Source organism: Elephantulus edwardii, unplaced genomic scaffold (assembly GCF_000299155.1).
Source record: "Elephantulus edwardii isolate Elephantulus edwardi_28Jun2011 unplaced genomic scaffold, EleEdw1.0 scaffold00114, whole genome shotgun sequence".
NCBI classification, from domain to species: Eukaryota; Metazoa; Chordata; class Mammalia; order Macroscelidea; family Macroscelididae; genus Elephantulus; species Elephantulus edwardii.
In genome coordinates, this window is record NW_006399864.1 from 10,697,348 (window position 1) to 10,721,096 (window position 23,749).

At 38.0% G+C, this 23,749-nt stretch overlaps 1 protein-coding gene across 2 annotated transcripts in view; it reads right to left on the reverse strand.

Moving 5' to 3' along the window:
• The window catches only part of EIF3H (eukaryotic translation initiation factor 3, subunit H), a 99,577-nt gene that overhangs the window by 62,043 nt on the left and 13,785 nt on the right, over positions 1 to 23,749 (reverse strand). For both annotated transcript variants that reach the window (XM_006892342.1, XM_006892341.1), the window contains one exon: positions 13,151 to 13,307. In XM_006892342.1, the coding sequence (XP_006892404.1) occupies positions 13,151 to 13,307 (157 nt within the window). The remainder of the gene's footprint in view (positions 1 to 13,150; positions 13,308 to 23,749) is intronic.

Sequence of the window (23,749 nt, forward strand, 5' to 3'; positions counted from 1 at the left end):
AAGTTGATATGAACCTCTCTGCTGTTTACCCAAAGTTTATGTTTACTGTACTCATTTCCTCTACATACAATTATCACAAAATAGGTGCTTTCACAAAGTATCAGGAGGCAAACAGATGATATACGGACTTAATTTTTCTAGCATATGTAAATGTAAAGATGAATATTAACAAAAGATGGACAATGTATGTGTGCACCCTCTACTTCTATCTTTTGTCCATCTTTCGTTAATATTCATCTTTACATTCTTATTATTAGAGTCTATTTTATTCAGGCCATCATTAATCCATTTTATTTTCTTTGTCTCTAAGCTTTTCTTGCCAAAATCTACTCAGGGAAATGGCCTGACACAATGAATGACTGTATAACTGGGCTTAAGCATAGCAGAGACTGAGGATTCTGTCATATATGAGTCAAAGGTGACCCAACCATATCTAATAACTCTTTAAGAGCGCAGTTGATTTTATCCCATTAAATATCTACTGGGGCACAACCACTTAAAATCTAAGCTTCATGCATAAATATACATATACGAAACACCACACACAATATATAACTTTGTGTGTGTGTGATAGCACTAGTGGTATAGTGCTGAGCTGACCAAAAGTCCATCGTTCAGATCCACCAGCTGAACTAAAGGGGAAATTATCTTTTACATTTATTATTATTTATAATATTAATAAAAAAAACAATTTTAAAGACATATTGCAAATTCAGGTAGGGAGGGGAAGACTATCACATTGTTAAGTATCTTGGTGGTTGTGTGCTGTTTAGTTGGAAGTGGCCCACAGCTGACCCTCCAACAGGATGTCAAAAGTATAAACTTCACAGGAAAAGACTGATCCTTCTCCCAAGGAGAACCCAGCATATCTGAATCACAAGGCTTTCAGGATACAGCACAGTTTCTTACCACTAGGCCACCTTTTAAGGTGTATTAAGATACAGAAACTTCAAGTCAGATTATATTTTGACAACATACTCCAAAATGAAAACTGCTTTTAAAAAATATTAGCCACTAACAAAATACCAAGAATATTACCTATAAATTTCCAAAAGTACATTTAGTAATTAGTACCACTACTATAATGCTAAGGACGACAGTATCTTAAATGATCAAATTTTCTTCGTCCTCTTTTTACTCGTCCAAATCAGCATTTATTTTTTCAATCTAAAATATATGCTTAAATACATAGCAGAAATACCACTTAAATAACATTTTTAAAAATGGTGAAAGGAATGTCTGTTATTTTTGCCAATTAAAAATTTCATTCATCTGTATTAGGCCAACTGTAGTATAAAGATGCTAAGTTCAAAGGCAAAGTGAGACAATTTCTCAAACAAGTTAAATTCCGTGATTAGGATAATTCATTCATTATTGAGTAAAGTAGTTCAAAATCTTTCCATAAATTCTCAAAGATGTTTGTCAAAACCAATTAATACCAGTCTAAGAGAAACTGATAGCGGTACTATGCAATCTGAAAACATTTTAAATGCTTTCATATTAAAAAATAATTAAATTATACCTAACATCCTTAGAATACCATGCTACCACATGAAAAACAAACGTGTAATTATGATCCAAGTGAAAAATGAAAGAAAATCAAGGTCAGATGAATTTGATAAGCAACTTTTGTACTTGCACACTTTTAATTTGATGTTTACGGGTTTTCACGTTCCAAGGTTAAGCTAGCAGCTGAATTTGTACCTCTTTAGAATCCTCAGAATTTTAGGTTGGTTGGGGTCCTTCTTTAAAAAAAAAATCACTGCAATGACAGAAATTATGATCTAAATCACAAAGATGACAAGAAACCTTAGCAATTCAAATAGACAAGCCTTGAAATCATATTGTGATCAAAGTATCAAGCAGCCTAATAAAATCCAGGTGGTTCAGGCTTATCATATATGGTACTCATTACCAGAATTGCACTATTTAATCTACTTCCTGGTGTCAACAAAAACTTTCTGTTATTAATTCCACCCAGTTATGGATCTGCTTAAGTTACTGCAGTTTTCTGATAAGACAACTGTCTCAAGAAAGTGAAAGAGGGAGCAGGTCGCATTTTGAACAACTTACAACTAGAACCAAAGTTGGTGAAATCACGGCAGCTTTGTATTATCAGTTATCTACGTATTCATTCCTAAGAAGGTACCGTTTATCACATGACTTAGCAGGATTCTAGAAAGGTGTATGTGCTTACATCAAAAAGGTAACCACAGGAACACAAAAAGAATGGTTTTGTAAGTTGTAGACTGAACATTCAAATAAGAGCTTTTATAAACTAGACTGCTGGTCAATTCCCCTCACAACTTTTCCAATCATTCACATGGCTCCATATGTTACAACTTGTAAAATGTCCATGTACATTTCTCGCCAATAGATCTTAGTATCCTTTTTTCTAAAGTTCTTAAATGTGCCATGTGCCAACTTTAAAAAAAAAATTACATTTAAGCAAAGTGAAAATACAAGTAGTAGTCAATCTACCACCACCACCAGTAGTCAAACACAGAAGCAGCAAAAAAGCCCATTAACAAAAAGCAAAAAGTGAAAAAGAGGGGAGTAAGATCACTGCCACTGTTTCTGGTTTATAAGTGGTTTGTCTCAACCACAGGTCACAACCAAAAGATAAGATGCACCAAGTTGTGAGAGCTGCTCCTCTCCGTCTCAGAGGCAGCTTGCTAGGGCACTGATTTCAAAGGGAATTCACTAACTGCTTCGTGTTTCATGAGTGGCACCCAGTGTTCACTCAGATTCCTTACAACTGATCCAATTCCTCTCCGTTCTCTCTTCACTTTCATTCTGTTTGTCCAGATGGCAGCCAGCAGATTGGAAGCATTCATTGCACAACATACCCCTTAACCATGCTGCGTACTCAGTGAAGAAAGAAATTCAGATGACGGGCTTTCTCAGGAAAGCCTGTGTAAGGCATGGGTGCAGCCATGCCTTCTAGGGCAGCTGCCTGTGGTACAGGCAACACACCAATTTCCTAAATCAAATTCAGCACCAAGTCCGTTCAAACGACTGATTGCAACCATATCTGGTGGTGCTTAGAACATACTTTCCCTCCCTTTGACATACACAGCGCAATCTACTCTTTGATTAGTTTCTCCATTCCACACAGCAAAACACTGATCCATTTCCTCATTCATGCTCTTTTCTTTCAAACTGTGTCAACTTTCAGCAGTTAACCAGGTTTATAATATCTGACCTGTCTCTATATATTCAAGCACAGATAAATTTTGTGACATGGTGGCCAGATTGTTTTTTTAAAAACCTACTACCTAGTGTATGTGTACACAACACACACACACACGGACACGAGAAGCTTTTTAAAATCTAGTATTAATCTCAATCTCACCAAATATTTATGTTCTGATAAATGATAAATTATGATACAAAATGTAGCTGTTTAATAAATCAAGTCACAATTACAGGGATCTGGTCAATGGTGATTCTAATCTCTATTTGCCACTAATTATTAACTGTGGACCTCTTTCTCTGGGCCTTAGTTTCTCATCTACTAAAGAAATCACTAAAATTCTTATTTTATACACTTTGCAAATGACAAGATTGTGCCTGAAGAGACTCAATATTACTACTGGTAAAGTCAGAACTTTAGCTAGAACTCAGTCCACATTTCCTCCATTTTAAGCTTTTCAGAAAATATGCAAAATGTAGGAAATGACTTTAGAAATGTTCTCTAAAAGCTACAATGGGGGCAAAGAGGGTAGGGAGGAAAATGTGAAGAAAAAAATCCAAAACCACACAACTATGATATATGTCGTGTATATACTTTATTTCCATAAATGCAGAACTCACTAATGTAACAGTATTTTTACCTTGCAGCCCATAAGAACATAAAATAATCTGGAGAGAAGCACTCGGGTTAAACACCAGATTCTCAATGCCAGATACGGCGGCAATTCCCTGCAGGAGTAGGACATACCCCACAAATGGCTCACAGGGGTCTTACTACTCCACTGTACATCTCTCCACCAGAGTAAAGTGCCCAGAAAGTTATTACATCACCCTTCATGCAACCCCTCATCCTCTTGTCATGATTAGTCTTTATTTTTTTTCTTATGTTTGAGAATGGTTAAGAGTAGGAATTATAAAATTAAAAATAGTTGACATTATTAAAGAAGGTCTCATTAATAGACTTTAAACTACATGAGTACACTTAAATTCAGAATAAATTACTGACAAGAGAAACTTCTAAAGTATTAAAACCACTATGAAACAAAGCATTTTTTTAATATGAAAATGAAAGTCAGATAATTTTTTTTTCACGTTAGGAACAAAATTGAATTATAAAACAAATATACCTAGAGAGTTATTTTAACTTGTATACCATATATACAGGCGCACACGCATACACAACACTCACATGTACATATATATATCTGTAACCCTAAAAGCACACTACTTTCCAGACTACCTGGTGATGATGGTGTGTACATCAAGTCAGAAATGTCTGATAACTGACTTTCCAGCGAGTTTTCAGAGGCAGAAATTGAGTGCAAAGAGATTACTCATCATTCTCACTCTGGGCAGCTACTCAATTTGAACCGTGTTCCTTTGTGTTAGCAATGAAAGTTCTCAGTGATATAATTCTCATTTATACTAATAATCTGACTTCCCTAAAATTTACTAACAAGTTCTCTGAAACGTCAAGCCAGACAAAGCAGCTAAATTCTTTCAACAACAAAAAACCCTACAGTAGAGATGTAAGTAAGCAAGGGCCAACTGACACACCACCAGCTGACATGCAGCCCCACTATAATAGTGCTTTAGTTAATGAATAATAAAAAAACACAAGACGACAAGCAAAGAAGTTAAAGTGAGAGAAGCTGGATCTGGAAGCCAGAGTCTTGAGGACTACCTAAATCTGAGGCAGCTACTGCCCATGCGCCCACAGGGGATAAGAACAGACACCAAGTACACACAGCCCCAACTCCAGCTCTGCTGCCTCAGCTGCTGGGCATAGAGTTTGTAACCTGCCAACAAAACGCGCCTCTAAATGGGCATCAGCTTGCCAATTCTAGAAGACAGACACACTATGCTAGAGCATGGGAGTAATTCTATGATCCTCTTACCAATCAAATAAGGATTATAGGTTGTCTGGATAGTAAGAGATTTCTGTCTGCTATTTATATGTTACAGAGCTTTGGCCTAGTGGGTAAGGAGCTGTATTCTCAACTCAAAGGTAGGCAGTTTGAATCAGAGGGAGAAAGGGTAATCGTCTCTTCATGCAATTTAAAGATTCTGAAAACACAATGCAGTGTCAGTTTTGAGCAGCACTCGACAACAAGAGGTTTTTGGTTTGAGTATGCAGAGGTTGGAAGTTAAAAAAGAGTGACTTGAACATGTACAGGTATATGGTAATAAGGAGACTAAGAGTGCATTATAAATCCATGCCACACATTGTTACTATTGTGTCAAAAGCATTATTTCCAAAAAAGGCATTATGTCCTGTTTCTACTAAATTAGAAAGCATCTAACTAAAATTTAAATGAATTAAAGAAAAAAAAATATTGATTTTAAAAGGTAACAACAATCCTCATGAGGAAAAGAGCTAAAGGTTTGAAAGCACTACTGTGATATTGCTAAGAGGTAAGCCATGAAGAGTAGTCCCGAACAGATGCTTCCAGAGTGATGAGTACTTCATCTACACAGAGAGGAAGATCAAACACGCAAAACGCTTCACTGGAACGCCTAAGACGTACCACTCTTAATATAAAGGCAATCTGCAAATTTCGGAATTAGCATCAAAACAACAAATTTAATTATAATGAACCTATTAGTGTGTAAACCTTACATATCAGTTATTGAATTTCATTAGGGGAGTCGGGCTTGGTAGCACTTCTCCCAGTCAAGACAGGAAGTAAGCTTGAAATATTTTGGTTAGGATAAATTTTTTTGAAAAACAGAAACAGCAATGACCTGTGGTCGCATACTATAATTGTGGCTTTTTGACATTTTAATTAGTGCTGAAACAGTTTATTTTTTAATGACTATTACCCTAAGGTTTAGTAATAAATTCAAATATCTTTACCCAAAGTTGTTGTAGTTCTACAGTAAGACAATTTTTATTCAATTAAAATCTAAACCATAGGGAATAGTAATTTAAGGATTATATTTTTAGACCTAGGAAACTTGGGAATTTTAAATACTACTTAAGCACTGTATCCACCTGTAATTTTCAAATCTTAAAGTATTACTTTAAGTCTGCTCAAAATTTGAACAGGTTTTACTTGGCTTCTTTCCAAACCATAGCACTTATGCTTTGGGGACGAAGGGAGGCTATGGTGTAAAGCGCTTTAATTTCTTTAAGCAAAAAAATCTTTTACCTTGACCACATTTTCAATACTACATCATTCCATTAACAGCAGTTTCCTAACTAATTCTTTAGAAAAACCTAAATTTTAAAGCATGAAGTAAAAGTAAAAACCCCTTGAAGATTTTGAAATAACTCATACAGTTAAAAATCTTAAAACTTACAAACTCTTTCAATTTCAGAAACTGAAAAGTTTCAGAAAAAGGCAAAAAGATAGTAGATTGATGCTTCCTACTTAGGTTTTACTTCTTATAGTCTAATCTTTAAAAACCAACAGCTAAATATGTAAAACAAATTTAAATCTTTATGTTTCAAACTTAACAGGTTTTCTGAGCGATCAAAATAATTTAAGTGAGCAATAATACAAAGTTCATTGTCCTAAATATGTACCAATAAATCAGAAATATGAAAGGCTTAACATTTTCAAAACATTACTATGAATAACAAGAGACAGTACCCAGAAAATTTATACCATAACTCAGTGTGTGGATTGTCGTTAACCGCTTAAACAATGTTTCATTTTAAATGAAATATTTATTAAATTTTTATTAAGCATATAAAATTTAATAAATATTTTATTTAAATATTTACAATAGAACTGCAGTACAGTTAGCAGGTTTCTATAAACATGAGTATTAATAATACCGTCAGCAGTCCTTCCACGTATAAAATGAGCCTATAAGTCAGAAGCAACTTCTCCATCTGGATACTAAAATAGGAACAAAATTCAAAAAGGATCATCAAGAAACATTATTATCTCAAAGCAATAAAATTTCCAAGCTGGATATATATTTTATTAAATGGTTTCCGTTATTTCTTAGAGAAGCTTGTCTTACTGGATGCGGGCTCAGTACTGTGAAGTGGAGCTAATTCAGAAGATATAACTTCCTTAACAATTACTTAAAATTACAACTGACATTACCAACAAAATCGGAGCTCACCTCCCCTGTGAAGTCATTCCCCCAAAGAGATAAGTGGCTGCTATCTGGGTGTGCCCATCATCTTTCCCTACTTCACTCCAGACTTGTATCAATTCTATTTCGCAACTCTTTATTTACAAACTTGTCTCTCCCACTTAAAATCTCTCAAGGCAAGTAAACAGGAATTAGTATCTTTTCTATCTTTCTCACCACCTACTCAATGTAATTTCTTGAATAAATGCTCAAACAAAATTCCTGTGGGCTAATTTTTTTCCCTCAGATATTTAAGACATTTTATTATTCCCCAACTTAGTGAACTGAGATCAATATGTAAAGCTCATCCCTGAAAGTACCCATTCTAATCCATTTTTTACTAAGTTCAAAATGAAGCCCCAAAATACTGGTATGTATGTATGTGTGTCATTTCCCCCCAATATTTCTATCAAGAAAACACCTCTTTAAAGAAAACAAGAATTCAACAAAACAGGAAATTTATTTTAAATGAATCTGTGCAACATCTCAAATATCACTATTCAGAATGTAGACAATATAAAATGGGTAAAAAATCAGGTCTCTTTAAGAAATGTTCCTCCCGACTAACAAGTATGAAAAGCTTTTTTTGTCTTGACTTTTCTCCTTAAATTCAAAATCAACGCAAAGCGGACATAGTAACCAACAGCCAACTTTCAAGCAGTACTGCCATGGATGTGGGCTGCCAGTGAACTAACAGAAACAGAAGACGGTGAGATTTCAAGCGGCAAATGATTAAGCAGAGACTCTTCTAGAACATAAAATAAAGCTCCCGTATCTAGACAGCACTGCAAGTAATTTAACTACACATACTTCCTCTGAACACAGACCTAAGAACATCAACTATGCTTCAAAAAATTACTCTTCGTACATTTTACTTTGATTATATTTTAGCCTTTGGAAGTCTTATGAAGATTCTTTAGCACTATTTTGCTTTTGCAAGTGTACTGGTTAACAAAATAATTTTGAAGAGACTCTAATATCAAGTTTGTGTTATAAAAAAATTTAAAACTAAAAGCTCTAGCAGGAAGGAGGGAGGGTGTGTACGTGTGTGTCTATCTGTCTGACTCCCTCCACGCACATGTTGCAGAATCCCTGAGATAATTATACATGATGCATGCGTTAATAGCATTTGAGTTAGACATCATTTTGTTCCTCTAACTGCATTTCAGTAGTAAAATACTTCATCTTGAAATAAGCCTGTTTTGAGGGCCAAAGTTCCTTCTTTGTGTTAAAGAGAATCAAATAAAAAAATGTGTACACTCCAAATAAAAAAATTACACAGATTTGGCACTTACACAGAGTAAAGCTTCTAAGATCACCTGCAATATTAAACGGACTTAAGACTGTTGAAAAACAAGACAGTGAGTTACTGGATCTGTGTTTAATTCAGTGCATTTTATAACATATTTAAGGAATTCAGCTGTATAAAACAGTATCTGAATCTTATCAGATAAAAATATTTTTCCCTTTTTTGCAAGTCTCAGATTGCATGACTGAGAAAACAAATTAGTCTCTAGTTCTCCTAGGCTTGATAATAGTGCCCCCTAATGGGAATTTTAACATGAGTTTTTCTATTTCTTTGAAAAGGGACACATTCTCTACTGTGAGCAGTTACTCACTTTTAACCAGAAAGTAAATGCTGTAATAAAAAAGTGTGTGAAGATTTAAACCTCTGACAGGACAGTTACCACATCTGTAAAAACAAATTGTAAATTAATCAAGAGAAGCAAACCAGAGAAACTTCACAGAGAATCGTTTTCTAGGTGGTGGTGGTTGTTTATTGCCATCAAGTCGAGCACAACTCATAGCGACCATATGAACAAAAGGCCCTTCTATAACTATCATCATTTCTCCAAATTCACAGAGTTTCCAGAAGCATGGGTCATCAAATTATCCTACCATAATCCATGGGAACACTGTCCAATGAATTAATGGTTTGAGGAAATTTCCTTCTCACTGTTTTTAGTACTCAGATAGGCATTAACAACCAAAACTTCCTGCCATTGAGTCAAATCCTGACACTGAGGGACCAGACTGGCCAAACAGAACTTCCCCCGGTGACTTCCAAGGGAGTCAATTTCTGCAAAAGCAAATGGCCTCATCTCTCTTCCCCAGAACAGATAATGGGTTTTAAATGCCATCTTGCAGTTAGCAGCCCTTAACCACTGCACCTTCTTGGAAGTTACGTTCCCAAACAAATCAGTCTCTAGTCTTCCTAAGTACAGAGCTGGGATTACTAAGTTTGTGTACCTCACGTGTTGTTAGGTGCCATCGAGTTGAGTACGACTCGTAACGACCCTATGAATATCAGTTCTGAACCCTGTCCCATACTGTGCCATCTTCACACATCCTGACACACATGAGCCCATTTGTGGCAGTCATCGTGTCAATCCACCTGCTTGAGGATCTTTCCTCTCCTTTACCAACCCTTCACCTTTCCAAGTGTCATGTCTCTCTCCAAAGGAACAGCAACATGCCGAAGTATATAAGGCAAAGTCTCCAAGAGCACTCTGGCTGCACTCTCTCCAATACATATTTGTTTGCTCTCTTGGCCATCCAGGAGGGCTATTCAGCACTCTTCTCCAACACCACAGCTCAAAGGCATCAATTTTTCTGTTGTCCCTATGTTATCAAATTGGTTATGACTCCCAGAAACCTCCTAAGAAAAGGTGCAACTGTCCCACTCGGCTTTCTTAGCTGTAATTTTTATAGAAGCAGACTGCCTGGTCTCATCCCTGAGAGTCACAGGACAAATGAAGCCACATCCTGAGTGCTTGTACTATTACCTTTCTACAGGGGCTGGTCACAAGCCCACAGCTATGATCTTAGTTTCTTTCTTCCCTATAACGTACAGTTCCTCTAAACATCAACCACATAAATATGTGATTTTAAAGGGGAGAAATATATTTAAAAATTAAGGTCAAAACTACCTATTCCAATACACTTTCCAGGTATACTAGTGAAATAAACACCCTCTAATTGTAAGTATTTTCATTTCCGTGTCCACAATACTATCTGGACTCAATATCAGAGTTACGTTAAAGGCTATATCCCAAAGAAATACGCAACCACAACAAAAGGTACCAATTTACCAGGATTGTCAATTGAAAGAAAAGGAAATCTTTGAAAATGGCATTCTTTTCTCCATTTATGATGTTGGGTTTTGGTCCAGCTGTGATAATCCTAGTCTTTATGGTGAGGTATAACCCAATTCTGAATACTGTAGTCTCTGACTTTCATCAGTAAGTGCTTCAAATATTTTCTCTTTCAGCAAGCAAGGTTGGGCCATCTGGTCTTTAGCATGATTTAAAATAATCATCATACAGAACTTGTCGAAGATGAACCCATAGAATGGAAAAATATTTTTTATGTAGGTTTGCTAAATATCTAATTATAACTAACTACACATAAATGTCCATTAAAAAGCAAGTAAGTAAATGTATCAGGTAAAAGAAAATAAAATCCAAACCTACTACTCAATACTCAACTACATCGGGAGAGCTGGTTGCTTAGTGCTAAGGAGTTACATGAAGAAGCAAAGGTTTGAAGCCACTAGCTACTCCATGGAAGGACGGGCAGTCTCCTACAATGTGATTTATAGCTTCTGAAAACCTGCTGGAGGGTCAGCTATGAGATGGTACCTACACGAAGGTAAACATTTAACTATATAAAGAAACACAGGTTATTATCTTAAACTTTCAGACATGGAATAAAGCTAGCACCTCATTAGTTCCTAAAGCGAAACCAAGAGAAACAAAATTTGTTTTGCACAGTGAATAATGAAGACTTACACTCAACACTCTTTAGCCACTGGCTCACACTCCGTGAAGTATTTAATGCAATACAATACAGCAAATAAAACAGCCATGATATTTGGACCAAGCAGCTGCAGATTTCAAACAATTTGATAGTTATGTGATTTCAGACAAGTTACTTATGACATTACGCATCAGCTTTGTAAAACTGAACAAGATCTCCAAAGGTGGTAACAAGGTTCTATTGCAATGTGCACACTGTACACAGCACTCAGTGTCCAGGAAGAGCCAAAAAGAACTGATGTCTTTGAATTGTGGTGCTAGTGAGCAATACTGAATATTCTATAAACTCTCAAAAGAAAAAATAAATCTGTTTTGGAGGAAGCACAACCAGCAAGGATGGTGAAATTTTGAACACGTTGCCAGAAGGGGTTAGTTCTTGGAAAAAGACATTATGTGGGAAAAGCAAAGAGTCAGAGAAAGATCCTCAAAGAGACAGACTGACACATGACTTAACAATGGATTTGAGCATGGCAGAGACTGTAAGGATGGCACAGCACAGGATTCAGATCTGTCCTATCAAGATCCGTTATGGTCCAAGGTTCTACTGTTGGATGCTTGTCAACTCAACAGCACCCAACATGTAATGTCCAACCACTTGGGTTGTATTTTGTAATCTTAAATTGAACTCTCTCCTCATTTAAGCAATGTTATATCACTTTTAATGAGCTTCTTAAGCTAAGCTTCATGCTAGTACAATCACATCCTAGTCTATTATATCTGGTACATAAGAGCATTCAGCCTGGAGTTAAAGAGGTTTGCTATTGAAATCGCACTGAACAGTATTTCATGTTCATATTCAAAACTTAAAATTCTCAATATGAATTATAGTATTTCAGACTAAAAATTGGAAGTATGGACAAGAGAAAGAAAATAAAGCAATAAAATTATAAAGGAAAAATAGCATACTACCAACGGCTTTTTTATATAAGGAAAAAATCCAGAAAGCCAAAATCAAGCACCAAATTGTAGCCTTGGATGGTTTCTAGAGTATCATTAATACAGAACTTATTTATAAGCCCAACCATCACAAACAACAAAGGCTCTAACCTTGATAAGAACACAATCTGTATCTCCTATATGTCCGAAGGATTATAAGAATGTGAAGTTAAATTAGTAAGATGTATTTTATCAAAACGTAAAGCAATTAGTTTAAACAGCTGTACATAAAATCAGCTCTGGAAGTTCAGACAAATTAGTAATGATTTCTACAAGGTTAAAAAATTAAGATTTCAGGGTGATGGGTCATAGACTTTGGTATTAAGTTTTTAACAATTATAGATCTTTGATAGCAAGGCAACATCATAGTATAAAAACAAAATTATTCTAAAACCAATTGAAATTGTTTCTGACATGCTTGTTTGTTGCTGTTAGGTACTGTCAAGCCAACTACGACTCACAGGGTCCCTAAGAACAACAGACCTGAATCCTGCCCGATCCCTGCCATCCTCACCATCTCTGATACACCTGAGCCCAATGCTGCAGTAGTCATGTCAACCCATCTCGCTCGAGGGCTTCCTCTCTTTCGCTGACCCTTCACCCTTCTAAGCATGAGATCCTTTTCCAAGGAAAAGCATCTCCTGGCAAACACGGTCCAAAGTATGAGAAAAAGCTTTGCCATCCGTGCCTCTAAGGAGCACTCTGGCTGCACCTTTTCCAAGACGTACCTGTTGGTTCTTTTGGAGTCTTTTTTTCGTAGGCAAACTCAATTCATCTCTTCATAAATAATGATTGGGTCAAAATACCAATGACAGAAAGGGATGCATATGGGTCACACTGATGACGTTTACCCTTCACAATGTTAAGTGTTTTGGCAAACTAATTTCATAATGGAAAATCAGCTATCCAAACTAACATGAATTTCAATAAAGGATAAACTAGGAGTTTAATAATTCCTCATTTCACAAAACTTGTCTTTTTCTAAGAAAATTAAGTGAACTAAATCAGCCTTAATGAGAATCTTAGCAAGAGATTATCAGACTATAGCGATAATTGCATTACTATCCACGTGGAGGTGCTCCGAAGATATGCTTGAGAAACGCCCCTACCTTCATCAAACTCAGCATCCTCCTCTGTATGCTGGGGGAAAGGAAAGCAGTTGGTAATTTCAAGCCGATCTTCCACAACCAGGCCCAAAAGCACTCCTTGAACAACTTCTGTTCCTTGTCCTTCTTCTTGATAATGTTTTATTATTTTTAATACCACCTAAAAGAAAATTAAAATCCATTTTTACGGTTTCCATTTCCTGTACAGCTGAGAAGGGGGAAAAAAACACAAGCCACACAATTATAATAGTAAGAGTAACCAAATTTCAGGGAACGCTGGTGACCTAGTGGCAAGAAGCTGTGCAATCCTGAAGGTAGGCAGACAGAATCCATGAGACGCTCCACTGGAAAAGGAGGGATATCTCCTCCTGTGCCAGACGGATCCAAAATATCCTGCAGCACAAGAAACAACTCCTACATTGCTCTCTCCTCTAGCAATTCAAAAGACAAAAGGTGGTAGCATGTATATGGCTCAAAAGACAATTTTCTTATAAGTCCATAATAACAGCAAAAGCAGAATGATTAATTCATTCATTCCTATAACACAGAGTGGTTAATATGTAGATGATTTAAAAAGTAATTGATAAATAGCCTTTTTTAAATAAATAGCTATTTCTTAACAGTATTGTTATCATTATTTAACATAAAAGCCCATGACTAGAAAATGGAAAGGTTTCTGAATACTTAATACTGTTGATAAGATCATTGACCCACAGCTAAAATCAAAGGCAATAATCAATGAAATAATGGAAAGGCCTCAGAAGGAAAATAAATCTAATAAATAAAATGAATGCTTATTAATATTTCATGGAGCCAAAGTTCCATTTATTCATTTACTATCCATCCATTCTTGATAGAAATGACTAATAATCATTTAATAATAGCATATCACATGTCTTAAACATCTTGTGCCAGGTAAGATGCTAGTATTTTATTAGTCAAATTGTGCAATTTTTATAACCACTTTCTAAATTATTATATTCATTTTACAAATAAGAAAATTGAGGCAGAGAAAATTAAATGACTAAAGATCACACATCTAGGAAGGGGAGGACCTAAGATTTAAAATCCAGTCAAATTCCAAAGCTTGTGTGTTTGCTTTAACTTTTGTAATGAAAAAATTCTTTTATCCTCAGTAAATTAAGATTTACAAGAATGAGAGATGAACAGACACAAACAGACTTCACAGGTATATGAGACAATTCTTCTAAGTACAGCAAGCAATCAATGGGGAAACTCCCTTACCACAGAGCCGCGCCAACTGGTAAGACTGACAGACCTTCGATCTAGTGAAATGAAGGAAGTGTACAACCTTACACGCTTTCCTGCCTACTTAAAGACATGCAAATAGGCTTTAGAGTCACACAAGAATAGGGGTGGGTACTAGGTCTGATTTTTACTATCAGTGACCTTGTTGTTGTTGTTGTTATGTCAAGTCGTTTGCGACTCATAGCGACCCTATGTACAACAGCCCTCAACTCTGCTCTATCCTGTGCCAATCGCATTGCCTGACACACCCATCCCAATTACCCCAGTCACTGAATCAATCCACCTCATAGAGGGTCTTCCCCTCCTGTGCTGTCCCTCTACTCTACCCAGCATGATGTCCCTCTCCAAAGACCTGTCTCTCCTTACAACATGCCCAAAGTATGTCAGACGAAGCCCCAAGCTATTTTACCTTCTCTTTATTAATTTACAAAATTATTTTATAACATAAAAATTAGATAATGTACAGAAATGCTTCACCCAGAGCTCATCAAGAGCCAGTGCTCACAAATATTCAATATTATTGGTGCTGCAACTAAAAAGAAAACACACCTATTTAGCTCCTTTTCACCTCTACCAAGGAAAATTATTTCCACATTAAAAAAAACAACACTAAATATAAACAAAGTGACAAAGAGAGATACCACCAACCAATTCCAAATCAATTTCTTCACATCACTTAGTTCCTTGGTTCCTGAGTTCCTGGACACTTAACACTTCATGTATTGACGAAATCACTGAACCAACTGCTTGAACCAAAGTGAACAAATGAGAAGTGACAGAAGACAGATGAGCTCTGCATGTATCCTTAGAGAACTCTTTGGTGACTCCCACGCGTGTAAAAAAGAATACTGACATAGTTTTAAAACAAAGTCAGGCCAAAATAACGTGATTTCCCTTGAGAAATAAAACACTGTTGTTATGTGTGACACCTAGTTGACCCTCTGGTGGGTTTTCAGAAACTATAATACACACAGGAGGAGAATGACTATCTTCCTTGGACCAGCTAGTGATTTTGAGGCACCTGCTTCTGGGCTGGCAGTGCAACTCCTTATCTACTCTTTGCCCACAAGAGCTTTCTTCATATTTCTTTCTATAACATAGCATTTGGGGGGCGGGGAGGTGATAGCATGTAGAGGCCTCTCCAAACACAGAGGCCTCAGAAGCAACTCAGGGCCACTAGCACTTCAAAATACATTCTAGCAAATATTCCACAAGCTCATTATTGTAGAAATAAAACAGGATGAGAAAAAAAAAAAAATACCCTGTTTACTTAAATGTATATGAACTTCGATAAATGACGATAGTTATAGGAAGGCTTTCAGGCCTTTTGTTCATAGGGTTGCTAAGAGTGGTGCTCGACTCGACAGCAGTCAACAACATCACAATTCAAAAGCTCTTATATTAAAACCATGTCTTAATGTTTAACAGGATTGTTGCTGTGATATTTTGCTGAGTCAGAAAGGACCCTTGAACAGGTTTTCAGAGGCCGTAAATCATGTGGAGCAGCTGGTGGAATGGCAGCGCACCTTATTAGCCATGAGGTCACCAGCACATCACGGATAGCATGTCTGCCCAAAAATCCAATGCCATTTTACACAGCACCAATATGAGCAGAGCTCCAAATAAAAGAAACTATCATTCAGCCTCACCCTTTTAAGCATCCCTGAATTCCTGGTTCAGTTCTATGAAACGGGAAAAGACAAATCTTACCAGTGAAAGCATTCCATCAAGAAATGGAAACAATTATAGCAGTCTATTTGCTATGGACCAAGCCAAATCCTTTATTGTCGAGTGGGTTCTGACGCACACGATCCTCCATCAGTGTTAGAGGTTGTACATCCTTAAAGAAGGTGGACGATAGTCTTGAATTGTAGACCTCTTGGATAGCAGTTCAATACACTACACAGTACATCACCAGAGCACCTGACCTGCCTTAGACAATCAACTTAATAATATAGATAGTGTTATTACAAGAGAAGCAGAGAATATTGTGATACACTAGTTCAATGAATTCACATCTGTCCCTTGCTGGGGACACTCCAAATAGCTGAAGGGAATATCAGGAGGCTGCGTCTTATTTTAACATAAGGCAAGACCAAAGATGAATGTCAGGAAAGAGGATCTCCATCTGAAGGGTGAATTTTTTCAGCATTTAGGCATGTCTAAGCTAGGAAGGGGGTAAATAAGCCTTCAGCAAAATCTCAGTTAATCACTAAAATAATCTTCAATTCTAATATTTAGGATCTTGCCTTTGTATAAATACTGATGAAATAAAGCACTCAGGGGAAAAAAGAATAGAAAACCATTATTATCAAAACTAAGCTAACTCATTCTTCATTTTGACAGCTTCTGATCTTCTCATCTGCTATATCCACACACCAACACTTCAACAGTTCTAAATGTAACACTATAGAACAGCATTATAGACTGGAGTAGAAATCATTTAGGTGTCAAAAGCAGAGTAGACTCCTGGCCAGAAGAAATTAATTGGCATGCATACTTTTGAAATTAACCAAGAACTTTCAACATATGTAAAAATGCTTATATATTATTGGTATCTGTTATAGACCGAATCCTATAATCTGTTCATTGCCTCCCCTTTTAAATTACCTTATGAAAACAGAGGGATGAGTTACTCGCTACCACAAAATTCAACACAGATACTGTCACAAGATATTCAAAGCATATTTGAATGAATGGTAGATATCTACTTATCACTCACACTATGTCAAATACTCCACACAGTGCCTTATGTGCTATGACTCGTTAAATCCTCACAACTTTATAAGGTCAGTAATAGTAATTTCTCCCCACTACAAATCAGAGAAGATACAAGCTGACGCATAAGTATTAAATCATGGCGGTCAAATCTGACTTCTGACTCCATAGCATTTTAATCATTTCTCCATGACAGTGATTTTAGATGCTCCAGGCATGTTGACAATGTCAAGGCTGAAGTAACTTAGAGGCAACAGCAACAACGCTGGAAAATGCCTCTGAGTTGAGGCTGGAGAAGGAGGGCTGCCTGCCTGGTGTGACGGTAACACAGGCTACAGGTTATTCAGGCAGCAGCAGGCTAGGAGGGAACAATGATGGTTATCAGAATTTTATGCCCTTGTTCCTAGACGCCAAGTAGCATCAATAAGAAGCTGTCATTTAGCTGTAAGAATGCAAGACAGCTTCCAACTTTTAACAGCACTATTCTCACAAACCACAAGATGGGAATGTTCCCCCACAAAGCTCTTGTTTCAGTCCTGTGCACTGTCTCTCCCTCCCATCAGCATGTGCCTCTGTCCATGAAACAGTGCTGATACCTATTTCAGTCTCTTTATTAATTTCATGCTAACTTTGTTCATACTTTTATAAACATAAATAACGTTTTTAATAGCTCTCCAAAACAAAAACACAACTCATTATTTTTGTTTATACGTGTACAGAGGAGTCTACATACGCAGAAACCCTCGGTACTTATTCTTAGTTTACCAAAATGGCCTGCGTAGCACTGGTAGGTAAAAATAGGTCTTGTGGGCCAGTTTCTTAATGTGGTCCTTCTAATTAACCTTTAGGGAGCTCTGGTAGCCTAGTGGATAAAGGATTTGTGTAAATAGGGTACATGGCACCCCAGTGGAACTCTTGTTGTTGTTCTATGCCGTCAAGCTGAGTGTGACTCAGTGGCGCTATAAACATTTCTGAACCCTGCTCTATCCTGTGCAATCCTCACTATCTCCTACACACCGGAGCCCACTGTTACAATTACGTCATCTATCTGGTTTAGGTTCTTCCTCTTTTATGCTAACTTGCCATTTTTCCAAGCACAATATCCTCCTCCAAAAACTGGCTCTTTCTAGAAACATGTCCGAAGTCTGTGAGTTAGTGTTTTCATCTTCGCCTCCCAGGAACACCCTAGTTTCTCTACGACAGACCTGTTTGATTTCTCAGCAGTCCATGGGATAGTCAATACTCTTCTGCAACACAACTCAAAGACATCAATTCTTCTGTCATCTAACTTTCAGATGCACAGCAAGCAAATGAGAAGCCCATGGCTTGATCGGGTGCAATTTTGTTTTTAAGTTGACAACATTGCATTGCAGCACTCTGGAGAGGTCCCTGACAGCAGATTTCCACAATGTGACTTATCTTTTGATTACCTGACTGTCGGTACCAAGAGTGTTTTGTTAACTGTGGATTCAAGTAAGACCAAATTGTTGACAACTTCAATCTTTTCTCCATCTATTGGCCAACTGGTGAGGATTTTTTTATGTTGCCATGTAATCTACATTGAAGGTTACAGTCTTTGATCTTCTGCATCAAGTACTTCTAGCCTCCTCATTTTTAGCCAGCATGACTGCATCATCTGCATAAGGTTATTGATCAGTCTTCCTCAGATCTTGATGCTACATTCTTCTTCATAAAGTCCGACTTCTTGAGTGATTTGTTCAGCACACAGATTGGAATGGAAATTAGGGACTTAGTGATGAAATGATAAAGGAAACCAAAAACTGAATTTTATACAATCAATGAGTTATTCACTGCAAATATATTTTTAAAAAAATACATATATACATATATACACACACAAACAGTAACTGTACACATGGACCTCACCTAACAGAAAACACAGGAATCAGACCGATTACATCTCTGAAAATAATCACTGGAGAAGCTTAATATTTAAGCAGGCAAAATCAGGTCGGATGTTGACTGTGGAACAGACCATTAACTATTCATGTGCAAGTTCAAATTGAAGCTGAAGAAAATTAAAACACGTCCACAAGAAATAAAATATGACCGTCTATCCCATCTGAATTTAAAAATCATTACGAATATGTTCGACACACTGCACTAACCACATGAGCAGCGGGATGACATCAAAGACACATAAATGAAGAACCAAAGAGAAGGGAGAAAGAAAAGACCAAAACGGATGTCTGAAGCAATTCTGGGAACTGCGCTGGAATAGCGAGAAGCCAAAATAAAGGGCTGAAATGACAAAGCAAATGAGTTGTATGGAAGATTTCAAAGAGCAGGTCAAGAAGGCAAAAGTATTATAAAATATGTAAAGAGCTAGAATTGGAAAATCAAAAGGGAAGAACTGGCTCAGTAGCTCTTAGGCTGAGAAAACTGAAGAACAAATTCAACCCTTGAGTTGAAGCTCAACATCAAGAAAATAAAGATTCTCACCACTGGGCCAACTGGAAGCATCATCATAGATGGAGAAGAGATTGAGACTGTTCACAATTTCAGCTTGTTTGAAATCAACAGTTTTGGCACCAACAGGCAGAAAATCAAAAGGTTAATTGCATTAAGAAAATGTGCTGGCATAGACCTCTCCAGAGTGCTTAACAACAATGACATCAGCCTAGAGAAGAAGGTGCACCTGATTCAAACCATGGTCTTTGCAATTACTTTCTATGCATCAGAAAGCTGGTGATGCCTTTGAACTGTGGTACTGGAGAAGAGTACTGAACATACCGTGGACTGCCAAGAGAACAAGCAAGTTTGTCCTGGAATGTGAAACCATGGTACTCTTTAGAGGCAAGGACTCTGGGCAAGTTGCCAGCAGGGGCTAGTCCTTGAAGAAGGACATCATGCTTGGAAGGGTGAAGGGGCAGTGAAAGAAAGACCCTGGATGAGATGGACTGACACAGTAACCAAGGCAACGGGATTAGGTGTGTCAGAGACAGTGAGATGGGCTAAGGACAGGTAGGATTCAGAACTGTTGTATATGAGTCACTATGGGTTGCAGGTGACTTGATGGCACATAACAACCACAAATGAAGGAAAAAATGTTATGGGGCTAGTACCAAGCAAATTAAGATATATGGACCCCTAACAAAGGGATTGATCAATGTTGCCATCTGTCAAGCTTAAAAGAGACCCTATTCCAAAGCATACAGAGGACTTCAAGATTATTAAGAATAAAGATCTGGGCGTCGAAGGAGTCCTTCACATCTGAGGACACCACGCTAGTGTCACAGGCCCAGAAGACACCAGAGAGGCAATGAGAAACAGTGGCAGCAGAAACAGAAAGCAAAAAACAGGCAGCATGATGTCATGCGGCCTGGATCAGAGTCGAGCTCCACCGGGCAGCAAGCTTGCTGCAAGAGGAGCAGGGTGCTTCTAGGCACTGGTCAGTGGAGGTAGGCCTGCTAATGCAGGCGAGTTCTCGGGGCCTTTGAACAGGAGGCCTGTAGGAGGAGAGGGCTGTCTCCGGGCACTTGCTGGCAGAGCTAAAAGAGCTCTGTTAACACTTCTCTGAGCAGGGCAGCGGCCAAGCTGGCTCCTACGACAGGCTGAGAAAAGACTATCCTCATCAAAGAAGTGTATCCTGTGTGGCTGAACTTCAATTATAACCTGTCAATTTCCTTAGCAACCCTCTAACTACACGGTCTCGAAGTTCTGTGTGGGCATTGCAGGGAATTATTGCACCTAGAACTCTAGAGAATGCTGTGTGCGAGAGATGGCTAATGCCATAATTGGGGGGAAACAGCTGGAGACAAGAAGTATGTCTAACCTTGGCCCCAGAGGAATCAGCCATGAACTGTTGCTGCTGCTGCTGATTCTCATGCCCCTAAAAAAGTTACAGGAGGTCAGACGGTGTCCTACATCTTTTTTACAGCTTCTAACTCCACCTACGTAGCAGACCCACCGGGTAAGTTAAAAAATACTTAAGTCAGAAGCACAGATTCTAGGGTAATTGTCCTGGGTTAGGGCTCCTATTCTGAGTGTGTTTGGAGATTTTTTATGACTGTTTCTTTCTGGTTTTGTTTTTTGTTTCTCTAGGTGATTCAGATACACTTTCTCAGCCTACGGCTTAATGAATTCAACATCCTTTCTGACTTGGTTTTGCAGTAATGCCTCAGGTAAACCACTACAAGTTTCCTTTCCAATGTTTTGTGTGGCTAAAAACTTAGCACACAGACACATGCAGAACCAGAGTGAACACGGTAGAAAGGCCTAGGTAAAACTCATCAGAGAATTGATTTCAACTCACACTGACTCTGTAACTATCACTTCCGCAAAAGACAATCCATTGTTTATCCATTCGTTTGTCCAACCGTGGCAGCTTGTTTGTTGCTGTAATGCTGAGCTGAAAACTGAAATGACCAGGATGACAGATGCTAGCAGGGTCATGCATGGGGGGCAGACTTCACTCAGCAGCACCCCCAGACTCTATCTAGCACGCCTAGCCATGCATTTATGAAATAAAGGACTCCTGAAAACGCTAGAGGAAACTCTGTTGACCTAGCAGTAAGGAGTGAGCTATCGACCCAAAGGCAAGCGGTTCAAATCTACACGCTCTGCTGGAGTAAGATGGAAAATCTCCTCCTCTGCAATCAGAAGCAACTGAAAACCCACTGGGAGAATCATGAGTCAGTCCTGACTCAACGGCACAGAACTAAGTAACTGAAGCCCCTATGAAGAGCATAACGCAGCACCAGATGAGGTCCTCGGGCTGGGAGGAATTCAAAACCTAACTAAGAAAGAGGCACCGTCAGAGAAGAGTCTACATTAACAATGCAGGTATTCACCTGCTGATATGGCACAATTCAACATGAGGAGAAGCAGCTGCCAATATCCATTAAGAATGTAAACATGGGATGAAGTCTGAATCGGGCAAAACTGGACACTGTCAAAATTAAATGAAAACACACAAAAATGTCTATTTTATGGGGGGTGATCAGGGAGAAAAGTGCAACAATGAATGAATGGAAACCCTAAGTCTCTATAATCTTTCATTAAAATTGATTTAAAAAAAAAACTAAACCAAATAGTGAAGTATGGGGGAAAAAATGTCTATTCTAAGCATCGGCAACTGAAACTGACTGGTACTGACCATTCTGAATCTGACAATCATACGAAGCTTTGGTGGCCTCAGGGTAAGGAAAGGCAATGTCAACCAAACGAATCCACCAGCTGCTCCATGGGACAAAGGTGGGCAATCAGCTCCCGTGCAATTTACTCCCTCTGAAAACCCATCAGAGGGTCAGCTACGAGTCAGTCCTGATTTCACAGTACACGTGGACGATAGCATGTATATGGCAAAATATTTAATGACAAAGGAACTATCAGAAAATGGAAGAAATCTATACAACCAGAGTTTGAGAGTCAATGTTAAATCATTTAATGAGGCTGCACATCATCAACCACCAGTGGTGTTACTGAAAGAAGTTAAAGATTCCCTGCAGGCACGGACGTAAACAAGGCCCCAGGAACGCATGCAGCCCAGGGGATGCAGCCTGGAATGTGCTCCCTCTTCTATGCCAACATCTGGACAACACAGCCAAAGAGATTACTATTTATGTACATTCTTAAAAAAAAAAAAAAAGAGGTGATCCAACAGAAGCCAAAATTATAAAGCAGTATCATTAAGATAACATACTAGTACAAATCTTGTGGAAAGTAATTCAAAAAAGAACCAGAGCACTACACTGGCTAAAAAAGTACCTGAAATTCACACTAGATTCAGAAGAGGTCATGCAAGAAGGGACAACACCTCATTTGAACCCTGGACCATGCAATGTTTTCTTGCTTTGTTCCAACAACTGCTTCTTGGTCCAAGTATAGATTTCACATGCGCACAATCAAGTGTCCTGACAGTCTAATTCTTCTCAAGATTAGCCATAATTTGTTGTGATCCACAGAGTTAAATGCCTTTGTGTAGTCAATGAAACACAGATTACACACAAGCAAAATGCTACTGAAGGTAATTTGGGAAAAAACAGTTTGAGCAGTTATTAACAAAGTTGTATCATATTCAAGCTAGACTTGGATGTTGTGGAAAGAGGGCTTCCTTTGACTATGCACATCAGACGGATCTTGGGTGACAGCAGTCTGTCAGCAAGATGTTTACCTGGGTTTTTTACTATGCAAAGAAAACAAAGATTCTCACTACTGGGTCAATTGGCAGCATCGTGCCAGACAGTGAAGAGACTGAGATCACTAACAGCTTTAGTTTGCTTGGCTCCACAATCAACACTCTTGGTACCAGCAGCCAGAAAATCAAAAGACATATTACACTGGGAAAGTCTGCTGTCAGGGACCTCTTCAGAGGACTGAAGAGCAAAGAGGTCAGTCAGTCTGGAGATTAAGGGATGCCTGATCGAAGCCACAGTCTTCGCAATTACTTGCTATGCATCAGAAAGCTGGACAATGACTAGGGATCATAGAAAGAGAATTGATGCCTTTAAGCTGTGGTGCTGGAGAAGAGTATTGAATATACCACGGACTAGGGCAAAGTTCTGGTTCAGAGGGTTGCTATGGTTCAGAGGGTTGCTATGTGTCATAGCTGACTCCATGGCACTTAACAACAAAACTATAGAAGTCTTAACA